The sequence below is a fragment of the Platalea leucorodia genome (assembly GCF_965183815.1).
Source record: "Platalea leucorodia genome assembly, chromosome: 1".
Taxonomy (NCBI): domain Eukaryota; kingdom Metazoa; phylum Chordata; class Aves; order Pelecaniformes; family Threskiornithidae; genus Platalea; species Platalea leucorodia.
Genome location: NC_138823.1, coordinates 64,291,021 through 64,312,871, shown reverse-complemented (window position 1 = coordinate 64,312,871; position 21,851 = coordinate 64,291,021). Strand labels below are relative to the sequence as shown.

General features: G+C 39.6%; 1 protein-coding gene across 1 annotated transcript; it reads right to left on the bottom strand.

The window, feature by feature from the left end:
• Positions 1-3,714: 3,714 nt before the first annotated feature.
• CNDP1 (carnosine dipeptidase 1) lies at positions 3,715-19,556 on the bottom strand (the record flags this gene model as incomplete). The annotated part of the gene is made up of 12 exons (XM_082321840.1): positions 19,485-19,556; positions 15,136-15,257; positions 14,542-14,685; positions 12,762-12,924; positions 11,541-11,629; positions 9,401-9,601; positions 7,887-7,971; positions 7,167-7,327; positions 5,580-5,744; positions 5,243-5,384; positions 4,688-4,835; positions 3,715-3,820 (listed from the first exon to the last, which is right to left on the bottom strand). Exons 2-12 carry the CDS (start codon positions 15,211-15,213, stop codon positions 3,715-3,717), a joined length of 1,482 nt encoding a protein of 493 aa, XP_082177966.1. The 5' UTR covers positions 15,214-15,257; positions 19,485-19,556.
• Between the last annotated feature and the right edge of the window lie 2,295 nt (positions 19,557-21,851).

The following is a 21,851-nucleotide window of genomic DNA, read 5'->3' as shown; positions in this document are numbered from 1 at the left end:
CACACTTAAGCCCACTGATTTTAAATGGAAATTAAAATGTTCCAATTTCTTCTTTCACGTTAATAATTAGTAGGAAAATATGATCACACCCTTGAGCATTTGATTCCCTACAACATGGATGTACAGCCTACAGGAGGGAAGACTTGGGACAATGTATCAGGGAGACAGGCAGACCTTGACCCACGGTGTGTAGGCACCTAGCGCTATTAGAGGTGCTCTGGGGTGCTGCATTCAGCCACTCCGCTGGCAGTGTTCACACAGGGCTTGAGTTGTGTCTGCCGTCCTTGGGGCATATTTCTCAGGTACCGTAGGACATCCCCAGTGGCACTAGGCATCTGAGTCTTGATATGTCAATCAAGCTCTCAAAGGTATAGATGCTGCTGTTTGACATCCCCACAAAGTTGTTTTCTTACTACCTGGGTAGGTTTAATCAGCAAAGCATCCTCTTACAGGCTTATACAAATATGATATGTGAAACAAATGGTACTTAGGTTTCACTGTGAAGAGGTACTCTGAAGTAAACACAAATTAACACTAGACCACAGTGTAAAAATTAGTCTAGAATAAAGTTTAAATTAATTTTAAAAAATAAAATTTTAGTCTAGAATTTAGTCTAAAATTAAAAATTAGTCTAGAATAAAATTTAAATTCATTTTTAAAAAATTAAAATTTAACCAGTCGAATTTACACTGAAATGTCACCTCTTTTTGGTGTCCTTTTTCTGTGACTGTGTGTAAACTGTGCTAATAAACATATTGTAGCATTTGTAGTTTTCCACATACACTGGCCAAAACCAAAAGCCGTTATTCAACACTTAATAACAAATACCCGAATGGGCATGAACAAGAAATTTTTTTAACAATGTCAGGATTAGATCTTGTGAGTGTATGTATATATACATATATATATACATATATATATATACAGCTACATACATGCATATGTACACATACAAAGTGTATGTATGACTTCTGTAGTTAGTTGGTCAGGATTTGAGAATATCTAATATGCTCTGACATGGGATATGGCATATCTAAAATAAGGCTAACAAATAGACGCAAACCTGAATTTCTAACACTATTATTTTAGAGTTATCTTTAACTTACTGTGGCAACAAATAGCTGTTAATGCAACCAAGAAGCAATATTGCCAGCAAGGGTGTATAACAGTACAGACCTCAGAAAAATGCACACCAAATATTTTTTTCAAAAGGCTGATGAGATGCTGCACACCAGAAAAAAAAAAAAAAGAGAAAGACTGGTGGATACCGTGTCTTGATCTAAGAGGGAAAGCATAGCTCTGGATACCCCCGTGGGCGGGAGTGGCTTCCCCAGTGCTTTCTTCCATGGCCAGGAGAATCTGAAATTGAAGTTTTCTGCTATTTCTTTCTTCTGGGACTGAAGGAGACATGAAGATGGTCTGCATAATTCATTGGTTTCACACACACAAGCTTTTTACTTGACAGTAAGTGGCTGTTTTAGAGCAGAACCTTATTTTAGTGCACTGCTCTGATAGTGCCTGTGCTTATAAAATGAGGCTGTCTTTGTTGACTCTTTTTATTTGGTGTTCCAGAGAGCAACAGAAGAAACTACATCTAGCATAAGCCAACCTTTAGTTGCACTTCTTCATGTTGTAGAGCCCATAGACAGCGTGGATTGTACTGTTTTATAGTCCTAGAAACACAGCCTGCATACCTCTGGCATGAGGAAATATACCACTTCCAACAACTCGCCGAGCTTTCTACTCTTCTGCCAGAAGGGTCATATTTATGAGTAGCTGTTCTTTCAACGATGGTTGAAGTCAGTTTCCAAAGCCACTGCAAAACAGGAGATTGCAAATAATGTCTTATGTCAATTGTATGTCCTTAAATACTTCAGCAAAATTCAATCATTTACCTTTATGGAGTGATAGCTTTTAAGCATAGAGCGGTCTGCCCTGAGTCCTGCGCAGGCGCTGGAGCGCTCTCCCCTGCAGCGTTCCTTTCTGTGCTCATTCCGCAATGGTTTAAACAGGCAAAGGGAGCTGAGAGACTGTAGAGGACCTGTTCTGCAAGTTGATGACGTGCAAACTGGAGTCTTCTGATCTTGGAGGCTCGGTCCTTGTCTTGGTGTCCTCTCTCTTGACGTGGGCACCAAAAGTTACACTGCAGTTACACAGTCTGCAGAGCCAACACAAGTAAGAGGGACAGAGCTGGGTCCTCCTTTTCCTCTTGAACGCTGTCAGCAGCCAGCATCCTTACTCAGTTCTTACCAGCTGAACTGTGAGCCTCACAGCCCTGGGGAAGTCTGAAAATGGGCGTTTATTGCGAACCTGATTTGAAACCTAAGTATCCTGGATTATTACTGTTCCCAGACCTCTTAAAATGCCAGCTACCTTTATCTCCAGTTCCCAGGAATTTCAGGGGAGCTACTAAAAATCAGAAGCTTGTTTATTTACATTTTTAAATTCAGCCAAGGCTTTTATCCTGACAACTTTCCACATCAGCTGTTCATGCATGTTATCTGTGGTACAATATTCCCTTCTATAGACCCCGCATCCACACCTTATGCCCTTAATCACCTTTATTCTGGCAAATTTTTGCAGGAGAGGGAGCAGGAGAGACAGGAAAGATACCAACTACTTTCTGTAATTTAATTAATATGTCATTAGTTTTAACAGTAGGGATAACACTACTAAGTTTTTGTTTAAATCTGGTTCAGTCACTGTGGTTGTGTGTGAAATAACCACGTTATAATAAAAATCACATTTTGAAATAAAAAAAGAAAAATATATAGATGCGAATTGCATCATTTGTGCTAGGTGTTCTGCCCAAACAGCAAACAGAACTCTCAGCTATTGCTTTAATTTCAAAACACATAATTTGCCTTTGATTTAATTATAAATGTAATCTGATGCTTTATCAACAACCAGTTGCTAATTGGGTGGACAAACACCCTTCTGAGGACAGACCTTGGCCAGAACAGATGTTTACAAAAACTTTTTTCTGTTGTACAAGAAGAAAGTCACATTAAGGAAACATATTGTGTAGGGATTCTTAAAGCTGTGCTCACAGCACAATAAGAGGAGATTTGGATTAAATGGGAGAAAAAGGCAGAATCCAGACCCAGAAATGTTTATTTACTATTGCAGTTCTATTGACCTCAGTGATTATTCCCAGAAGTAAATGTTCTTAGGCAAGTCTTTCCATCAAATTCAGCAAGCTAATGGTATTGCATTTCCTAATTACAGCCTTCTGTGAAGAACAGGGAAGAGATTAACATGATAGTGGACCTTTCTTCAAATAATTAAATAGTGAAATTTTGTATATAGTGGGGAGGAAACAACAGTGCTGATAATTGCTCATATTCACAAACTGAAATATGAGCTAGGTGGCATGAACATGGGCATACTACAAAACAGAAATAAAGTCATTTTAACAAAATATATGCCAAAATACCCATTGCTCTGAATTTTAAAACTAAAATGTAACATATTCCACTCAGCAAGAATTAATTATCCCTAACCCTATTTTATAGCATTAGGGACAAGATCACTTGATAGACCAGATCACAAATGCATGCCATTTAGTAGTATGCCAAGTAATAGCACGGCATTTATTTTTTCCACCAATTCAGACCCACTGAATATGTGATTTATGTGGTTTTTTTTTTAGATCGGGAAGTTAGAAAGCTTAAGACTAAAAAAGTCCTTTGCTGATTTTCTTGTGATGGTCTATCAGTTGTTAGTCTCCGTGTTGGAAGTTTCGTGTAAGTGCTGATGTAGCTTTGATATCTCCAGGAAAAAGGCTGCGAACACTTTGGTTCCTTCAATGTAGTTGTGTCTATGAAGAAGGAAAGAAAGAGAATGAAGCCCTGTCAGGCTGTTCTGCTCTTCAAATTAGTGGCACAGTCTGGTGAAGTTTTCAGGGTCTTCAGAGGAATTGGCAGGATTGGTCACCCGAAAAAAGGACCAAGTGCACAGAAATCCTGGACATCCTGCAATTGGCATTCCTCTGAAGGATTCACTGAGGAAACTTTTTCCCGGGTTATGTCCCCCAATAACTATCATCTCTAGCCACAAGGGCTGAGGCTATACTGAGGGACAACAAAAAATAATTTGAGAATTATTGTAGGATTCGCCAAGTTCCTCAAGCTCGGCATGACTTGACTCAGAAGCTGCACAAATGTTCAGGCAACACGCTGAACAGTGTCTTACCATGGCTCCTCAAAGAATGAATGCAAGTGGCAAGTTTAAGCTCATTTTGATATAATTACACTAGTTTTGGTCCCTGTAATATAAATACACCTGCATATCCATTTATACTGAAAACCATTAAAACCCGTACTTAACCATTAGCTTGAGTATGCCCGACTGGAATATTTTGAAATTCATGCTGTGACGGAAAGGTGCTTGTCACATCATTGTCTTTCAGACGAGGGACAAATTTAATTGGCAGTGAAATGAAAATTGCCAGTGCAATGTATTTAAAGACTGAGAAAACATTTCATGAAAAGTATGTAGCAGTATGTGTAAGATGATTGGGAATTTTGCTTTCTGCTTGGCACAGCAACAAATTTGCCAGAGATAGTACTTTGGGACTGTCCAGTCGAGAGCAAAGCTTCCCATCTGGCACTGCTTATGCGTGGGTACCCGTGGACTTCAGTTCTCCCCCCTTCTCTTATAACGCAAATGGACAAATAAAAGAAACCTGCTTATTTTCTCATTCTGGGAGTGCTCCCCATCATCGGCTGCTCCAATTGGAAACATCATCACACTTTTCTGTGTTATAGTCTGAAACATTCTGGCAACAGGAATTGTTGAGCCATCCCGAATAAAATCTGGCTCTTCTCCAAAAACTGAAATGGAAAGAATGAATTCATTAAGTGAAATAAAGGTGCTGTCTTCAGCTACCAAATACCAGCTATCTACTCAAAAACATAAAGAACTTCTGAGTAGGTATTGTTTTGAGTACATGGCCAATTGATTTCATGAATCAGTCACACTCTACAAACCTCTGGCTTTGTATCAGTACATGAAAGAACTAAATGAGGTCTTCTGGCTGCTCCTATTAAATACACCCCAATTCAGCAAGAGGTGGAGGCTTCAATGGCTGAGTTGTTCTATCAAAATCAATAAGATGCGTAAATCAACAAGATGTAAGTGACTGTAGCACCAGATCAGGAAATCCTTTTTGCTCTATGGATGAGCACAATTCCCCTGCACACTTGCAGACACATTAAGGACTGAAAAAGAAGGAAAATACCTGTTTTTATTGCCCTTCTTGCTGCTTTGTATACTGGATCATTAACATCAGCAAGCCAGGGCTTCGCACCCAAAGGCATAGAGACTTTCAGTTTGTTTGGACTGTTCCTCTTGGAAAAGACACCCTCCAAGTGCTCCACCACCTGTGGGGAAAACACACTGCAGTCAGAAATGTTCAGCTTCTTGCAACTCAGGCTTACACCCACATTCCCATTTCTGCTCTCAGAAACAAATAAATGCTAGAAACGTTCAGTTTGCTACTTTCGATATAAATTTGTGAGGTGATAAGAGGGACTTAGTTTACACAGCAGAGGTGAAAGAAAAGGTTTGCCTCTTACCTGTTGTTTCACAACCGAAAGGTCCATGTGGGGGACCTGACGGATTGAGAATTTGCCAATGACTTTTGCTGGAATGACGGTTTTAATTCCCGGTTCATGAAAAGCTCCTTCGATCCCATGAATAGAGAGAGAAGGGTAACGCCACAGGTGTAAAAGTATTTCTTCCTTCAAAAAAATAACATTGAAAATAAAAGGGATGACACTGGAGCCATTCACAATTGATATAAATTGATGGGAAGAAACAACCTTTCTCCATCCTAAAATTTGTATTTGGGGACCTCTGTATTTTAAAGATATTTGATTTGTAATTTAAACCCACACTCATATCCTTTCATTTTAAAAAATGCTACTTCTTTCAGTCAACATTCATTTACCTTTAGAAATATTTGGATGAGAACAGCTTTCCATGCACAGCAAGAAAAGTGGAGCATTATTTTAAAATATCTTACAAGTAAATTATTCCAGTGCAAACAAAAATCAGAACTTCTGATTTGACCATCTCTTGATCTCAGAACTTCCTGCAGGAGAAACCTCTGACCAGTTTAGCCAGACCCCTCCCAAATGATACCAGGGAAGAAATTCTACTAATGAGCGTTAAATAATATAAGAGATAAGATAATAATGTTCAGTAATCAAGTTGATCTGTTTTTCTGGAGAAGATAAGAAGGGGGGGAAAAAAAAGAAAAAAAAAAAAAGAAAATGTTTATTCTAGGGAAGAAAGGAGAAAAATATAAATTATAAATTGGTCTTCATGCAGAACCCCAGGGCGCAGCTCCTTTCCTTCTACTACAGTTTTATGATACTAGAGCTTTATGTACGTATAAAATTTGCACCACTTCCTCCTCATATAGGTAAAGCATCAAAACGTATTTAGTGTAGTTACATTATACTTCTGTATTACTGATTGTTACAGTCTAGCTTAGGCTAATTCAGAGGCTTTTTCACAGAAATAAAAGCATCCATATTACAGCTTATACTGGTATAATTATGTTAGCGATAAAAAAAATGAATCACTTCTTTCCTTCCTCCCAGCTGCCACTCTTGTGCAGAGAGATCTTTCTGAGCCAGCCCTTACCTGCTGTTTTTTATTTAGGATTTAATTTTTAAATGCTGGCAAAGAGAGGCTTATAGCTTTGGGTGCTTTTTTGGTGTGCTCAGCAGACATCAAAATCTGAATTAAACACATAAAAACCACCCCAAAACACATCTGCCTAGAGCCTCCTCCCTATTTTTTCAGAGCCAAATACAACATCTTTCCTACTATGTAAGCCATATGCAGAGGTTTTAATGCTTATTTTCTTTGGCTGGTTAGGTGAGGGGGAGAGGATATGCAGTGCAAATTTTGCATTATTCCTTTTCATTGATTATTCATATTTTGGATCACTTTCCTCAGATGCTGTAGCTTGCATTTTCAGCAGATTAATTTTATTTGCCTTTTAATGCTTCGTGCTCCTTTATTTTATTTTGAGTTTGCTGTTGAATATAACTTTCAGTTGAAAATAACTTTCAGTTTGGCTTTATGCATAAATGCTACGAATGGGTGATCTAAACTCTTTCTGCTGACCATTTATACAGATTTTATGTTACCTTGGTGCCATAGAGGAATTTTTTCACGCCACTATTATTTTTATGTTCCTCTAGATCAAATTCAATCGATTCATACAATTTCCTCTCCTCCTCCGTCAGGGCAGCGACACTGTCGTAGATTCCAGGGATCTGAATACGACCTGTGGGATCCACAAGGCTGTCTACAAAATAAGATAGAGATATCAGTACAATTGGGACCTATTTCTTCCACTTGGCAATCACAATGCCTTTTCTCTTCTACCTAACTAACTCTTTACTGAATGAGTAAGCCTAACAGCTAACTACTAGCAACTGTTTGCATCCATCAAGTTGTGGCACCTATGCTGATGTATTTTCATATTTATTAAGAAAACCATTGACCTGCTGTTTGCAGCAGCTGCTGACGCAAAAACATCAACCTACTGAGATACAAATCGGCACTAAAAAGTCAGGTTTCGCTATGTGTGTATGTATTCAAGTTGCCAGCAATCCTTAAATGTTCTTGATTGACACATGACTGACACCAGCTTAACGGGCACATGTCTGAGGTCCTGGCCTTACCGGCGACATTCCCCTCCTCAGCTCCTGCCATGATAGCTATGCTGAGATTTGGAAACCTGGGAATCTTGTTTCAATTAGACTTGCCTTACTCAGGTCAATTAAACATGGCACTGATCTTCATTAGGCTGATTGCTAGCCGTTGTTCCCCCGTTACTCCTGAGCAATGACGCGTGTTATTACCCAGCAGAGCTATCAGGTCCGTCAGCGGCTCATGAATGATGCCTCCAAAAGTCCCAGAGTGAAGGTCCTTGCTGCCACATTCAACCTGTACCAAAAACACCGGTTACATGTGAACACTCCCTACCTTTTTCTTCTGCGAGTGTTTGTTTTCCACAGCAACTGGTGGTTTCAGTTTTTTAAATTAGGCCAAAAATGAATAGAAAACAATTATGTGTTTCTATATATAAAATGGAAAACATCATGTCAGGAACAATCTGCTTCTGGTAAAGAGAAGATAGGGCTCTCTTGTTAACCACTAGAGAGAGAAATTCAGCTGTCTATAGCACTTAAAGGCACCTGAAAGCAAGGGTCCCTCTCCATTCCCTCCTTTGCTTCAGTAAGATTAAATACACCGTAAGTGAAACACTTGCACATTACTGTTTCTAACGTCACACAATAAATGCTTCAAGTTCTCTATCCTTTTTACTTAATGCAAAATCTTCATAACAAAGGGAAGAAAGAACCTTACTTGTTTTGCATTAAGAAAATATATGTCCAACCTTAATTCCAGATTGCAACAAATAAGAATTTAGAGGTCTCTTGAATCATACAGCTTTAGAATAGAGAGAGGCATTTGGTTTATTAAATGGGTTCTTTTTCCAGACACATTTTCATATGCAGGTTTGTCATAAACTGTTTGCCTGCAACAAACTTGTTTATTCTTCTCAAGACCTCATTACAGCCCACTGTCTGGTAGCAGGCAGAGATCATTTCTGATGTTTTAATAGCATCATTTTTCTTAACCAAGACTTAGAAGAATTGAATCAAGGCTGCCGAGGCTCTTTTGGTTAAAAACAAATTTCATTCTATTTCAGACATAAAGGTTAATGCAGATTTTTCTTTAGTTCTCTAGTTCTTTAATCTTCTCTTTGAATTCCTTTTATGCTTCATCAGGAAGTTTCCAGATGAGAAATTTCTGCTCTTCATTTCACAGTAGCTCATGTTGGCTGCTAAATATGCTACACTGCGCTATTATTTGCTTCTGCCAATGGTTACAAAAATTTTGTGTGGCTTTTAAACCTAGGGATCCAACTAAATTGAATCCCTTTAGGCAGATATATTGCACTAAGCAGTATCTGCTGCAAAAAGGGCAGAGCTGCAGGAGAAATGGTTCTGGAGTGAGTCGAGGGGTGTAAGGACGATGCTGCAAGAGAGCAGAGTTGATGTGCGGAGGGGGTGATGAGAAAAGACTGGGAGAGCAGCAAGAGGGTAATGGGATAGGAAAGGGATCAAGGAGAGAGAGCATAAGTGGAGAAATGATGATTGAAGAAAAGTTAATGAAAGTAAATAAGGCTAATTGAACGGAAATGAGGGGGGAAATGTGCACAAGCAAAAAAGGATATGGAAGAAAGGTCTGTATTTGTAAATATTAAGCTTGCTCTCAGTCTTTCTCTGCACGCAGATATAGATGTGGTTACACGTACATCACTGCTGTCTGGTCAGGGACCCAGTTCAAATGAACCTGTCCCCTTTACCTCCACAAAGAAGCAGGCATTTCCCCGACTCCCATATGTAAGGGCAGGCTTCTTGTTGCTGAGCCAGAGGTTGTCCGAAATCACAATATAATCAACATCAGAGAAAAAGCACTGTTTTTCTTCTTCAAGTAATTTTTCTAGCCCCAAGGACCCTGCTTCTTCCATGCCTTCAATTACAAACTTGAAGTTTACTGGCATAGCCTAAATGAACATTAGAGAAGTCTGGGTAAGGAACACACAGTTTCAAAAACAAAAATTCTTAAAAAAAATCAAAAGCAGACTGGTTTGCAGTACACGTTGTGTTAGGCAGAGAAGGGCATAGGCTATATAGCTTGTTTCAATAGAAAGGGCATTGATAAATACACATGTGTAATTTCCCAGAAGAACTTGTTCTTGATGTTTTTCTGTACTTTTCATTTTTGAAGGGGAATAAAAGTGATGATAACTTTTTTCCTTGTGTTTCCAGAAAACTTGCTGGACTGTCTCATAAAACAGGATTTTTCTCAGTACTATTAAATTTTCTAATTGCTTTGGAAAGCCTGTGTAATAACAGTTGCATTTTCACAGAAAATTTCCTGCCTCTTATATTTCTGCTGTTAGTGCCCATGCGGGCAGAGGTCCACTGCTGCGGTTTGCCCAGCACGTTATCTATTGCCAAAGTTAGTCACACAGTGGTAAAAATGCTGCTGGTGATTCCACTATAATTGTCCTTTTAGCACTCATGAATTCATTTGTCTGCTAGTTCATAAGGATGTATTTCCAAGGGTAATTAAGAGAACTTTTATTATGGAATAGTGCGAGTTAGAAATGCTGACACGTCCCATAGGAGAAATAAATTTGAGCTGTTTCCCATTCCAATTCATTTTCTCATTACGGCTTTTAAGATGTTTTATCTTTTGATTCAATGCTCAAATTAAATGCAGGAACAAATGCGTAGAATTAAATGAACTTGTATTATGGATGGGTTCACGAATGGTTCATCGAATGACCACAAAAAAATTTAGAAACAAACTGTTCATGAGTATTGTTTGATGGTCTGTGCTGTTTTCTAGGGAAAAGCTTCAAATGGGAAAGATTTCTTTTTGCTTGCTTTTTAAAATGCCAAAATACCTATTAGTGATTTGAAAAACTGGAAGGATGCAGAAAAGCAGCCCCATAACCATATCCACTTACTTACAACAGCTAATCTGTAGGCAAATAACGTGTGGATTTGCTAGCACTTAAGAGACATTGAGGTCAATTCAGGACTATTGATGGAAGAAAAACATCAGTTCTGCGGAAGGTTGCAAAAGGACTCTGAAAGTCAAGACTTATGCTCAATTTGTGCCATAATGTTGTAACAGAGGCACAAAACTCTTTCTCAACAATCTAACAAAATCCGTTGTGCGAATTCACCTCAAAGGATGCTTGCTAACCAAGTTACAGGCTTAGACTATATGTTGGGCTAGCTTTGCATTGGGGATACAACTAGCCCAAAAATATTAAATATGCAGACTGATTTAAAGATAACTGTCTTGGTCATTGTAATAATTTAGGCAAAACTTTGATTCTTAGAGATATGTCACACTATAAGTGAGTATATTTGTACCTGGTTAATGCACCTATTCAAAGCATTTGATTTGATAAATCCAATACATTCTTGAAAGAACAGCCCATTATGTATGAGCATTTTTTGATACTTGTTCTCTTCATGCATACACACATAAATTGAAGGTAACTTGTAGGTAGAAAGAGATTGGCAGAATATAACAGCAGATATGAGTCTTCATGGCCAATCTGTGATGTATGTTATTTTACCATTTTAAAAGCTCTCAAGAGAACAGGGTATCAAAGCTGTTTAATGTATGTAATATATATTAAATGCTTCCCCCAGTGTTTTCCCCTCTGCAGGGCAATGCCAGCAATACCGTATTTACATTGCATACAGATTGTTCAAAATAGAAATGCTCAAGGACAGATTCTTACTGAAGTGGGACCAGTGCCCTGGATATAGCATTAGAAAGAAACTAGTATTTCAAAATGCATGTAGTCCATTGGGACAGAGGTGTATCATCAAACTCACAGGAAGGTAAATGCATCCCTCCAGAGAGATGATATTATAAAACAACAACAATAATAATAGTTCCTCATTGATACCTACTAATTTCAAGGCTCTAAATGTTTCTACTGCATTTATCCAAGCTAAGACAGGTCCTTTATTATCTGTTGCTCCACGGCCATAGAGATTTCCTTAAAAAGAGGAAAGTTTTTAAGCAATCTTTGAAACTTCTCTCGTCACTTCAATGTAATCAGCAAATTCCTGTTGCCACAGAAGCTGTAATGGTGTGTCAAGTGAAGTGTCAAAGGAATCAGGATTTCATTGACTCATTTTAAATAAGGTGATGGGTGTTTCCCAGTGGACTGGTACACTTTTTTCCCCCCTTTTATGTACGTCATATTGTGATTTCTGCTACATGCCAATTTCTGAGCTTCACTTTTGTTCTTAGGAGCTGTTTGTTCACACCAGACATGCCTGGAGAGTTTGCACAATATGCAGCTTCAGTGCTCATCAGCCAGCCCGGGTAACAAGCAGCAAAAAACCCCACAAATAAATACCACAGTAGAAGCATGAAGCTACAAGTCTAGGTACCTATTTTTTTTTTTATTTAAGCGTTCCACTGTACACTTATATACAGGGACAGATTTCAGTTTCGTGTAAGATAAGATAAATCCGTGGATTGCCACTACCAGATTTATCTGTGGCAGTCCCCACTGGAGGCAGAAGAGTTACTGCAGTAAGGCTGTTTGGAACTGGTCCCAACAGATGGGAAAGGGCGATTTAATGGCTGTAAGACAGGCCTGGGAATGAGGATTTCTGGGTTCTTGGTCTTACTCCCTGCTGACCCTCCATCCTTAACTTTGGTCCTTCAGGTGAATGGAGCTTTTCATGCCCAACTGGCTGTAGTGGAAGGATGAGTACATTAAGGGGCGGCCTCTCATTCTTCCACCACCAATGCTCCTTAGCGCCAGCATGGCAGGTGGAGGTACTAAAGGATTATGAAGCAAGAACGGGAAGTGCAAGGGAGGATAATGACTGGTCCAATAAGCCAACAAGAATTTTAAAGCAGAAATGGATCCTCTATTGAATACTCTGTAAAGCGGTATTAACCTCAGGTGGCTCTTCCACACCAAATATTAAGCACTGATGGGTCTCACTACTCACGGCATGGTCATCAAGGCTGCAAGGCACTGGATTTGTCCCACAGATTTCCATGGGAGAAGTCCTCATGCTGTGGTTAAACATACAGGAAGCCTCCTTCTACTCAGAATCTCGGAGTCCTGTATTCAAATAACAATACAAAAAATATGACCAGATACACACCATTGATTTCGGTCAGTGTGTATGGGTCAGTTTTCCAGCCGTCTTCCTTTCTGGCAGGCTGCACATCTACATGACCATAGAAACATACAGTGGGGTTTTGTGGATCCATCCCCAGTTCCCCAAGAATCACAGGAGGCAGTGGGAGGTCCTGGCCATCAGGCAACTGTGGAGAAATGTTAAAAAAAACAACAAACAAAAAACAAACCTTTGAAAACTTGCAAATGTTATATAAAACAAAAACTGGAATTCTCAGTATTGATAATACTTCTACACACTCATGTGGCTCTGATTTGATCAGGTCCACAAATCTGACTGAATCCAGCTCTAATCCAGAGAAATTAAGATTTTTCTCCCCACCTCTTTAGGTTCTGCAGTGACTTTATGGAGCTCTTCTAAAATTTTACTGTCATAAATGCCCTCGTTACTAAACTCTTACTTCCCAGAACTGGAGAAAACAAAGCTGACTGTGTGCTGGAGTGAAAAAAGCATATGTTGTGACACTGAAGTAGTCAAAAGCCACACAAACTAATTTGAGGTTCGATTTTGCCATGGACAGATCGCAGGAGGCCTGTAATTTCAAATACAGAAACAAAGTTTTGCTGGCAGGAGGTGGCAGCAGTTATTTAAGACTGTTTTCAAAACAGGTTAAGGCTCTGAACTAATCCTGTAACTTACCACTGTGCAGAACAGATCTCCACACTGGCCAAGAGAGGCTGGGTGTCTCACAGGAGAGAGAAATAAGAAGTGAAGGAATGTGTGTGCTCCCTTGTATTCGCCAATAATATCAGTCTGTATCGGTTTGTTGCAACACAAAAGCGTAGCTGCTTGCCCAGCAATCGAAGGAGAAACCCGTTTTAGGAAACAATATTTTGGCCCTAGGCAGAGAAAAGTATCTTTGGTCTCTGCTCCAGCAACAGGTAATCCATTCTCCGCTGTTATCGACACAGACTGTTGCTATATATTTTGGCAATCATAACTGCATGCCAAGTGCATGCTAAGGTTTTAATTTGAAATGCATTCATTACAACTATTAAATGACATAACCTGAAATATTAAAGTATTGCTGTGCTGCAAGGTCCTCGTGCTAAGGCTCTCACAATTCTCCCCAGAAGCCTTAGAGGAAGGAAAGGGGAATCACTATTAGTGAACTTTTGAATTTCTGTTATAACAGAAATCTAACAGCCCAGGGCAGGAAAGAGCCCCCAGCTAGAGTAAGGTAGGTAAACTAGAGACAAAGATTTCTCAGAGATTAACTCTTACCTGTTGCTTTCCAACAGTCATTAAGAAAATGGCTTGGAGCATTTGCCAGAAGCTCCCAAAACCAAAGATGATGCTCAAGATCGCTAGCCCTTTCTGTCTGACAACACTTTCCTTGTAAAAGCTACCACCCTCATATAGAGACCTTGATGACAAACTGATACATTAAATATCATGGTTCATTACTCAGAAGAATGTAAAAATGAGCCGTGGTAAAAAAACTCAGGCCTTTTACTCTTGCGAACCTCTTCCCTTCAGTTAAAAGCGTCAAACTGTCCTTGCTATGCAGAGAACATCTGTTTGCATTTGAATTGTCTGTGTGGTCTCCCAAGTCCATTATCAGACAGTCTGAAGAGGGACTGATTTCAGCAGGTATCATGTAGCTACGGGGCTATTGATAAATTATCTAGCTACCAAAATATCAGTAAGTCATAACATACATATGCATATACGTAGCACTGAATGTAATAGGTAAACCACATGTGCAAATACAATGTTTTAAATGTAAGAATCAGACAAGCACCTGATGTGACCCCAGGTTTACTAAATTAACAGTGGCTCCCAGTGCTGAAAGTTTGTCTGCTGCCAATGCCATCATTCGTATTACTTCTCTCCTTAGATCTGGTTGAACAGAATCACTTTCCACAGACACCCATTCCTTAAGATCCTGCACAGGAAGGAAAGAAGTGCAGTTAAATCACCCAGGATGCTGCAGTGTTTGGCCTTTGAACACAAGAAGTGTCACATTGGAAGATGGTTTCATTTCCATCCCATCACAGCAATATCATGGATGCTATATTTTTTTTCTTAACTGGTAAAGATTTGCCAGTTCTCTCAAGTGGGTACATTTTGGCTCAGTGGAGTTTCTCTCTGCACATACACCAAGGATGCCCACAGCCACCTGGTCTATGGAGGTCTGTGTAAATCCCTCTTCCACCCAGAGGGTCCCCAGCACAGACTCTCCCCTTGCAGCCTTGCTTTGTGAAGCACATGGGGCACCCCTAGTGTCAGACCTGGAACCCTTACTTATTGGCAAACACTCATCTGGCACGTAGAGCACAGGACTCTGAGACACCAGTTCTGCACTCCGGTAATTTTGCTGCAATATAGTTCCTACCTCGATGAAATCATTTTGATGTACATCAATGTACTGGAAGATCTCCATCTCCAGCACCAAAGAGGATGATGAGGACATTCCTGCCTTAATGAGTAGTAGTGCAAGGCTGAGATGGATGCTATCTGAAAGTTAAGGATAAAATTTGAGATGTTAGAGACATCCTGCAATATGCACTTCTTTTCAGTGCTAGAAAGCATAGACAACTGCAAAGTGCTGAGCCTATTGAAGTCTCATTTAAGTCCTTCAAGCCAGGAGAAAGTATACCTGAATTATTTTATCACATAAAACCTGCACTCAACTCATAGTCAAGTTTCTGGAAGAAAGTGGAAAAAATGACCAAAGAATAAACAGCTTTACAATTTCTGCTTTATAAGTAAATTAAGGGAAGCATTTTCTAAAGAAACACTCATTGTGTCATTTTTCAATGCACAAACATCGAATTGTATGTTCTGGGAAGACAGCCCCAGGGAAAGACTTGGAAACACCACCACACACCAATGGCCCAGGGGACTCATCTTTCTTTTTCTTCATTTCCAGAAGGAGGAAGAAGAATGGATTCACTGACACACGTTGTGTATTTTACAGGAATAAGGGAGAACAATCCTGACACCGGAGAGTATTAGACAACAAATAGCTTTTGTGGTTGAATAAGAACAGCATCAATACTGAAACACTTGATAAGTGCAGAAGTCATTTAGTACTTGCAAACCTCTCTGCCATCTTGTTTTTGACAAGATGGGTAAAGATTTAATAACTGTAACATTTTAAAAAGTTTTTCTTCCTTCCTGCAGTTTTCCCTTCCTGTTTCCTTGAAGTTCCTGCTGTAGTTTCTTGAATCGCTGTTAGCAGAGTAATGCTTGGATGGCTAAATACTTGGCTGGGCTAAATTCAGAATAGCTGCTGTATCGGGCTGTGCAACCATATGGACTCAAAGGTCAAAACCCAACACTGATTCTAAAAGTATTCTATACCAGTAACAAAACATGCAGTTGCAGGTCCATCCATAATTCCTTAACTTTGATGCATTGCTAAGGTGATAGGCTATGGTAATATTAATAATTTCAATTATGTTTCTCCAACAGAGAAGAAAGATTGAAAACCTAAATGTGATGAAGAAGAGGAGGGAAACATTGTTCATTTCAGCTGGAGATCCTGACTGTATGAAGGATGGGCCCCATTATCCAACCTTCCCTTGCAAGCAAGGTTGTATCCACATTGCCTGTGGCACAGGTCACTCTCTGAAGTAAAGCTTTGAGAAGGCCTGTGACAGTAGGTGTAATCCCCAGCGTCCAGTTCCTGATATCTGTTGACACTGGAAACACCGGTATTTAAAGAGACCAAATGCCAATTTTGCAGGACAGTGAAGCTCCAAAGCAATGCTACTGAGATTACTTGTTAACTGAGACAAGAAAATGCAAATTTGGGTGGGGCTTTTAGGATGGAGAGGTTAAACGTAGGCATATTATTTAAATGTAGGAATATTATTTAAATGCTAATATTTGCTGGAGAAAAAAACCTTAAGTGATGATCAAAGTACCATTTTCTTCAATTTGGCCTAAACAAAAAACGATTATTACAGGAATTTTTAAAGCAAGCATGAAAAAAAATTCAGGACATTTCGGAAGAGACAAATCAGTTTCTGGGATTTAGCAACAAAGATGCAGTTGAGAATGAGGTTTCGGGGTTTGGTAGCTTAGGTTATAGTCATCTTTGGATAGAGCTTTAGCAGGTAAGGCTTAACAACAGGAGTATTGCAACAAGCACCCCAAACTTAAAATCCCCAGTCTGGCTATTTCTTCCAGCCTTAGACTGTGCAAGTGGCTGGTAATATTTGGCAACTGAAGTCCATTTTAGAGAGGGCAATAGCACGTAGGACTCTGATCACAGACATGGCCAGGAGGGCTTCCTGGACTGCACAGGGCAAACAAGACTGGGACCCCCAGGTTGGGGGGTAACTGCTCCCCAATGAACAGAGTTTCCTGACAAAGATGAGACGCTGGCGCTTGCTGGGCTGGTGTCCGGTCATTAGAGCTGAGACACTGCAGGTCATGTCCAAAAGTGGCCCAGGGTACAGGGCGGTGATCAGTATTAGGTAAAAGCTGAGCATGGATGCCAGTTATTTTGTTTGCTTCTCTTTTTGTTGCTGTGTGCTTTTTGGGACCAGGCAATGGCTCTGCTTGCTTGATGTTGCTTGGTCTCACTTTAGCCAGCAGCGGGTCCCAGGAGAACAAAGTTTACCTTCATGCTGGTCCTTATTACAGACATAGCGTCTTCCACCTCCAAGCTGGGTATCGCAGAGGGGAGCTGGCTTCCACACGGGCTGAGGAAAGCACAGGACCCCTGATGGGTGCATTTGTGAGGGGATCCAAAAAAGTGAAAGGCACTGCACCCCCAGAAGAGAGTGGTAGGAACAGGCATTGTACAGTGAGGTCATTCATCCAAAAGTGGGATAAATCCTAGTCTTGCCATGGGCATTGCCAACAAACAGGTCGAGAGATCCCAGCATGTGAGGATTTTAATCAGATGTTCATCTAGAGAGACTAGGGCTGTTACCTTCATTTCCCACAAAGCCTGCTAGATGCCTCAGTTTCACACATATTTCACTCATTCTTTCTACCTTGCCCTTTCCATACCTTGATTTGGAAAATATTTGCAACAGAGGCCACTGAATGTGCCCTCATTTAACCTTACAATAGAAAGCCAGACAGGCTTCTCTGGGCTCAGTTACTTACAAAAAAATACCTTTTGGGTATGCCACACTTCAACAAGGAGGATCATAACACAGGTCAGAACATGGCTGCTAGAGTAACCAAGCTCATGCAATGGATAAGTATCAGTGTCTCCATCATACATGATTTTCCCTCTTTCTGTTCAAATATTCAATTTTGCTGCATTCTATGCATTGTCACTCTAAAAAGAATGAGTGTGTATATATATAGTTGGCACCTTATAGTGACTTGAAGAAACACATATCTTTTAATATTACATGAAGGTCAGAATCACAAAAGGGCTGTTTATACAGGGGATGTGTGCTGTGGTGATGGTATCTTCCTCTTTTTATCTGCATTACATGCAAATGACCTGGAAAGATGCAGACAAGAGACATATGTCTTCAAGTCATGTTTCATTAGCTTTTAAGAAAATAATGAAAGGAGAAAGCTAAAATGCTGTGGAGGAAAAAAAAAAAAAAAAACAAACAAATATTCAAACAAGAAAAACATCCTAGAAATATTTGAAATAATTCTGTGATATTTTCAAAACGGAGGCAGACTTCAACAAAAGCTTATGGAATATCACAAAAATAGTTGCTTTCATAAACAAAAATAAGCATGAACAGTGGCAAAGTTGGGAAAATGAACGTGAAGAAATACTTACGCAGTCCTCCAGAGTAGCAGAGTGCACCACGTCCTAATAATTCAAACAAGAAATTAGGTAGCAACTATGTTGTGCTGTACTTGAGGGAAGGAGGACAGTAGCAGATGGAACTTCATGTTACTGCACTGCTAATACACAGACAATGCTGCTAGGAGGCATTTGGATCACAACGGGGAACGCTTGTGTAAAAAAAATGGAGTCGGTTTAATAAAACAGTAGAAGGGTTTCAGGCAAGGCTAAAATAGCTCAGTGTTACGAGGAGGGGAAAAATGATTTGAAAGGATGATAAAGCCTGGGGGGAAAAAATATCAAAGACTTCAGTGTTCAATTTCAAATGTATTTTATTTGATCTCATTTTAAAGAGCAGTTGCTGCTTTATATAAAAATGTAGTATGACTATTTTTAGAAACAATGCATGACAGTCATGCAGTTTCTCTTCCTTCGTTCCTTGGTAGTAAAGAACATTTTGTGTCTCACTTCCTCCCATCTCGTTAAGTGCTGTTAAAAGCAAACTTAGTGTTCTTAGGGGGTGATTTAACAAGAAATCCAAGTTGATTCTTTAACCAGGATGACCCTTTGATAAAATGTCAACTAAACTTACAAACATTTGAGAAGCAGCTCCTGAATGTGCTTTGCTGCCCTCCTCGCTGTTCCTGAAGCGCACGCCTCGGGTGCTTTCCTCCCTGCAATGCAGCATTTGGGGGAGGGGTGGGGTGCCAATGAAAGTTGAACATTTTGCAACCAACTCAGAGAAAAACAAAGTCAGAAGTTGCCTAGCTTGCAAATAATATGAAGAACATTTGACATGAAAAGAGATAAAGATGTGTACGGCAGTAGGAGCTAATTTACCAAACGAAAGGTGGGCTCCATTGAAAGGAACATTCCCTCTACGCAATCACCATCAAGGAAGATAACCGAGATAACAGGGTTATTATTTAACTTCCTTTAACAACATTCGCTGGTAAGTGGCCTACCTTTGGTGCAAGAAGGCAATCAAGCCTCAGCCACCTCTCCAGCTGACTAGGCGAGACCCTCGGAGGAGGGGGACGACTCTTCACATGGCAGTTCTCCAGCAAAGCCCTAACCACATGCAGCCACTGCCCTTGTAACAACCAGGAGCTGCAGAGATCTGGACACGTGCAGGGGCACGAACGCGCGCTCACAAAGCCTGACCGCATTGGAAGATGGTTGAATAAATGGCATTAAATCCAATAAACCATGTGACGTTTAGTGGAAAGCGTAAGCAAAATCTGGCGCTTGCCGGCAGGTAACACTGCAACGCCCAGTCCTGTTTGCAGCAGTCAGCTCTTAAGTGTTGCAATATGAGCTGCCTTAAGGGCATTTTGGAGAATGGCAATGACTGGCCCTGCCCTTCTTGCTCAAGCCTTAGAGGAAAAAAAAAAAATGAGACCCTGTTTGTCAGTTCTGCTTTGCTATATTACAGATGGTATTAGAAAAGAAAGTCCTTACCTCTTTGTGCTCTTGTTTTGCAGCTGCCTTTATGACTGGTGATGAGAGTTTGAACTGGAAAGATCTCTTCTTCCACTTGCTAAATAGGGACATTTAATCTCAGTTCACTGATACATTCTCCAGTTATAAAGGGTTACTTTTAAGTTAAAGATTAACTTTTGGTTTAGATGCTTAAGTCTGCTTCTCTATCATATAATAATCCAAGCAGGATATCAAAATCACTACCACAGCAAACCCATGAGAAATTTTCCCATCTCCTTTTCTTCCTCCTTTTCTCCCTGGAAGTCCCAGATGCCTAGCAGGAATCCCAGCATCAGAAAGCACTTGAGCTTTGCTGCTTTACAATGGTATTTTAGAGAACTTAGAGAAAAAAGATGGCTTTTGTTTGTTGCTTTGAAAACTGGAAAAGAAGAGAATACATTTCTGTTAAGGAGACAAATTTCTCCCAGGAAGTATTACTTCACTCTGTGCCCACTGAGGAGAAGTAAATCACTATTTACCTAAGAAAATTTTCTGAGCTTGACTTCTCAATGGTTTGCAATCAGATAAACACTGGGATAAAAAGATCCTTCTTGGAAAGACAACTACGTTGTCTTTTGCTCTTTTCATAGCAAAAAGGTTAAGAGGAAAGAACTGTGGGAGGTACAGCTAAGTACCGAACTACATCTGCTAGTATGTAAGGCTGAGCTGCTAATCCGGCTCATAATGCCCTTAAAACAGTGAGCACCAAAAGGAAAAGTACAATATACATAAAGAATATTTACTATATTCTGACTTGCTGGAATGACATTTGATATCCACATCTAAGTGCACTGTACTCACATAGGTGTGGATAGCCTTATCATCATCTTGCTGCCAGTTCTTCCATACCTGAATTAATAGCAAATTTCTAATTTTAGGTGCTTGTGTTTGCATACCAGTTTCTATCCTTATGGTCCTCTGCCCATTTTGAAAGCACCACTATTCACATGATCAGATTCAGTAACAAGCATCAGTCTTCAAAGGGAGGTCAGGGTCCTTCCTCAGAGCCTGACGAAGACCTTTTCTTCTTTTAAGTTCTTCTTCTTTTGATTAATAATAAACTGTTTTGCAAATGAAATGCAAAAGTTGGGGTGAAATTAAATGTTTATTTGCATTTATTTAAAATAATTCTATTTTTACATGAATCCTGCTTTCCTTTAGCCTAACTTTAAATATTTCACACTGGAGTTACTCCTGAATTACAATAGTAGGAGTGAGATTAGAAATAGGTCTATTAAATTTATTCATTCAACTATTTGCTTATTTATCACTTTATACTACTGAGAAGCTATACTATCATGGAAAAAAAAGAGTGATGATTACTTTGTAGCTTATTATTTCATTGCTAATTGCTCCTTATTTTATAACCTATAACTTGGAGCAAGGTTTAGAGTCCACAGTGTAAGAGATTTATTTTTTTTATGGTCATTATTCCATTTATGGAGTATCATAAACATTGCCAACATTGTTTAGAAGCCATTTAAAATGCAGTCAGTTTTATCTCCTTAATAAAAATACTCTTTGATGGTAGCTTATTAACTACAAGAAAGGCTAATTTATGAGGAAAGATTAAAGAACCAACTTGAATAGTTTGGCTGAGTGCTGGCATGGGCAACTCCTCTTTGGAATACAATAAGTGTTTAAGCAGGAGGAAATAGATCAATTATAGGAAAATAAGAGCAGAATTAAAACAGTGGGATAAAGAAAAAAGCATCAATGTCTTTGTTTCTTTTGTCCTTTGAAAATGTAAGCTATCCAGGGCAGAGATGGTCTCCTACTTTGTGTTTCTATTACTACATCAGGGCAACAGCCTCAGTTCATTACAAAGATGATACAAATAAGAGTAACAA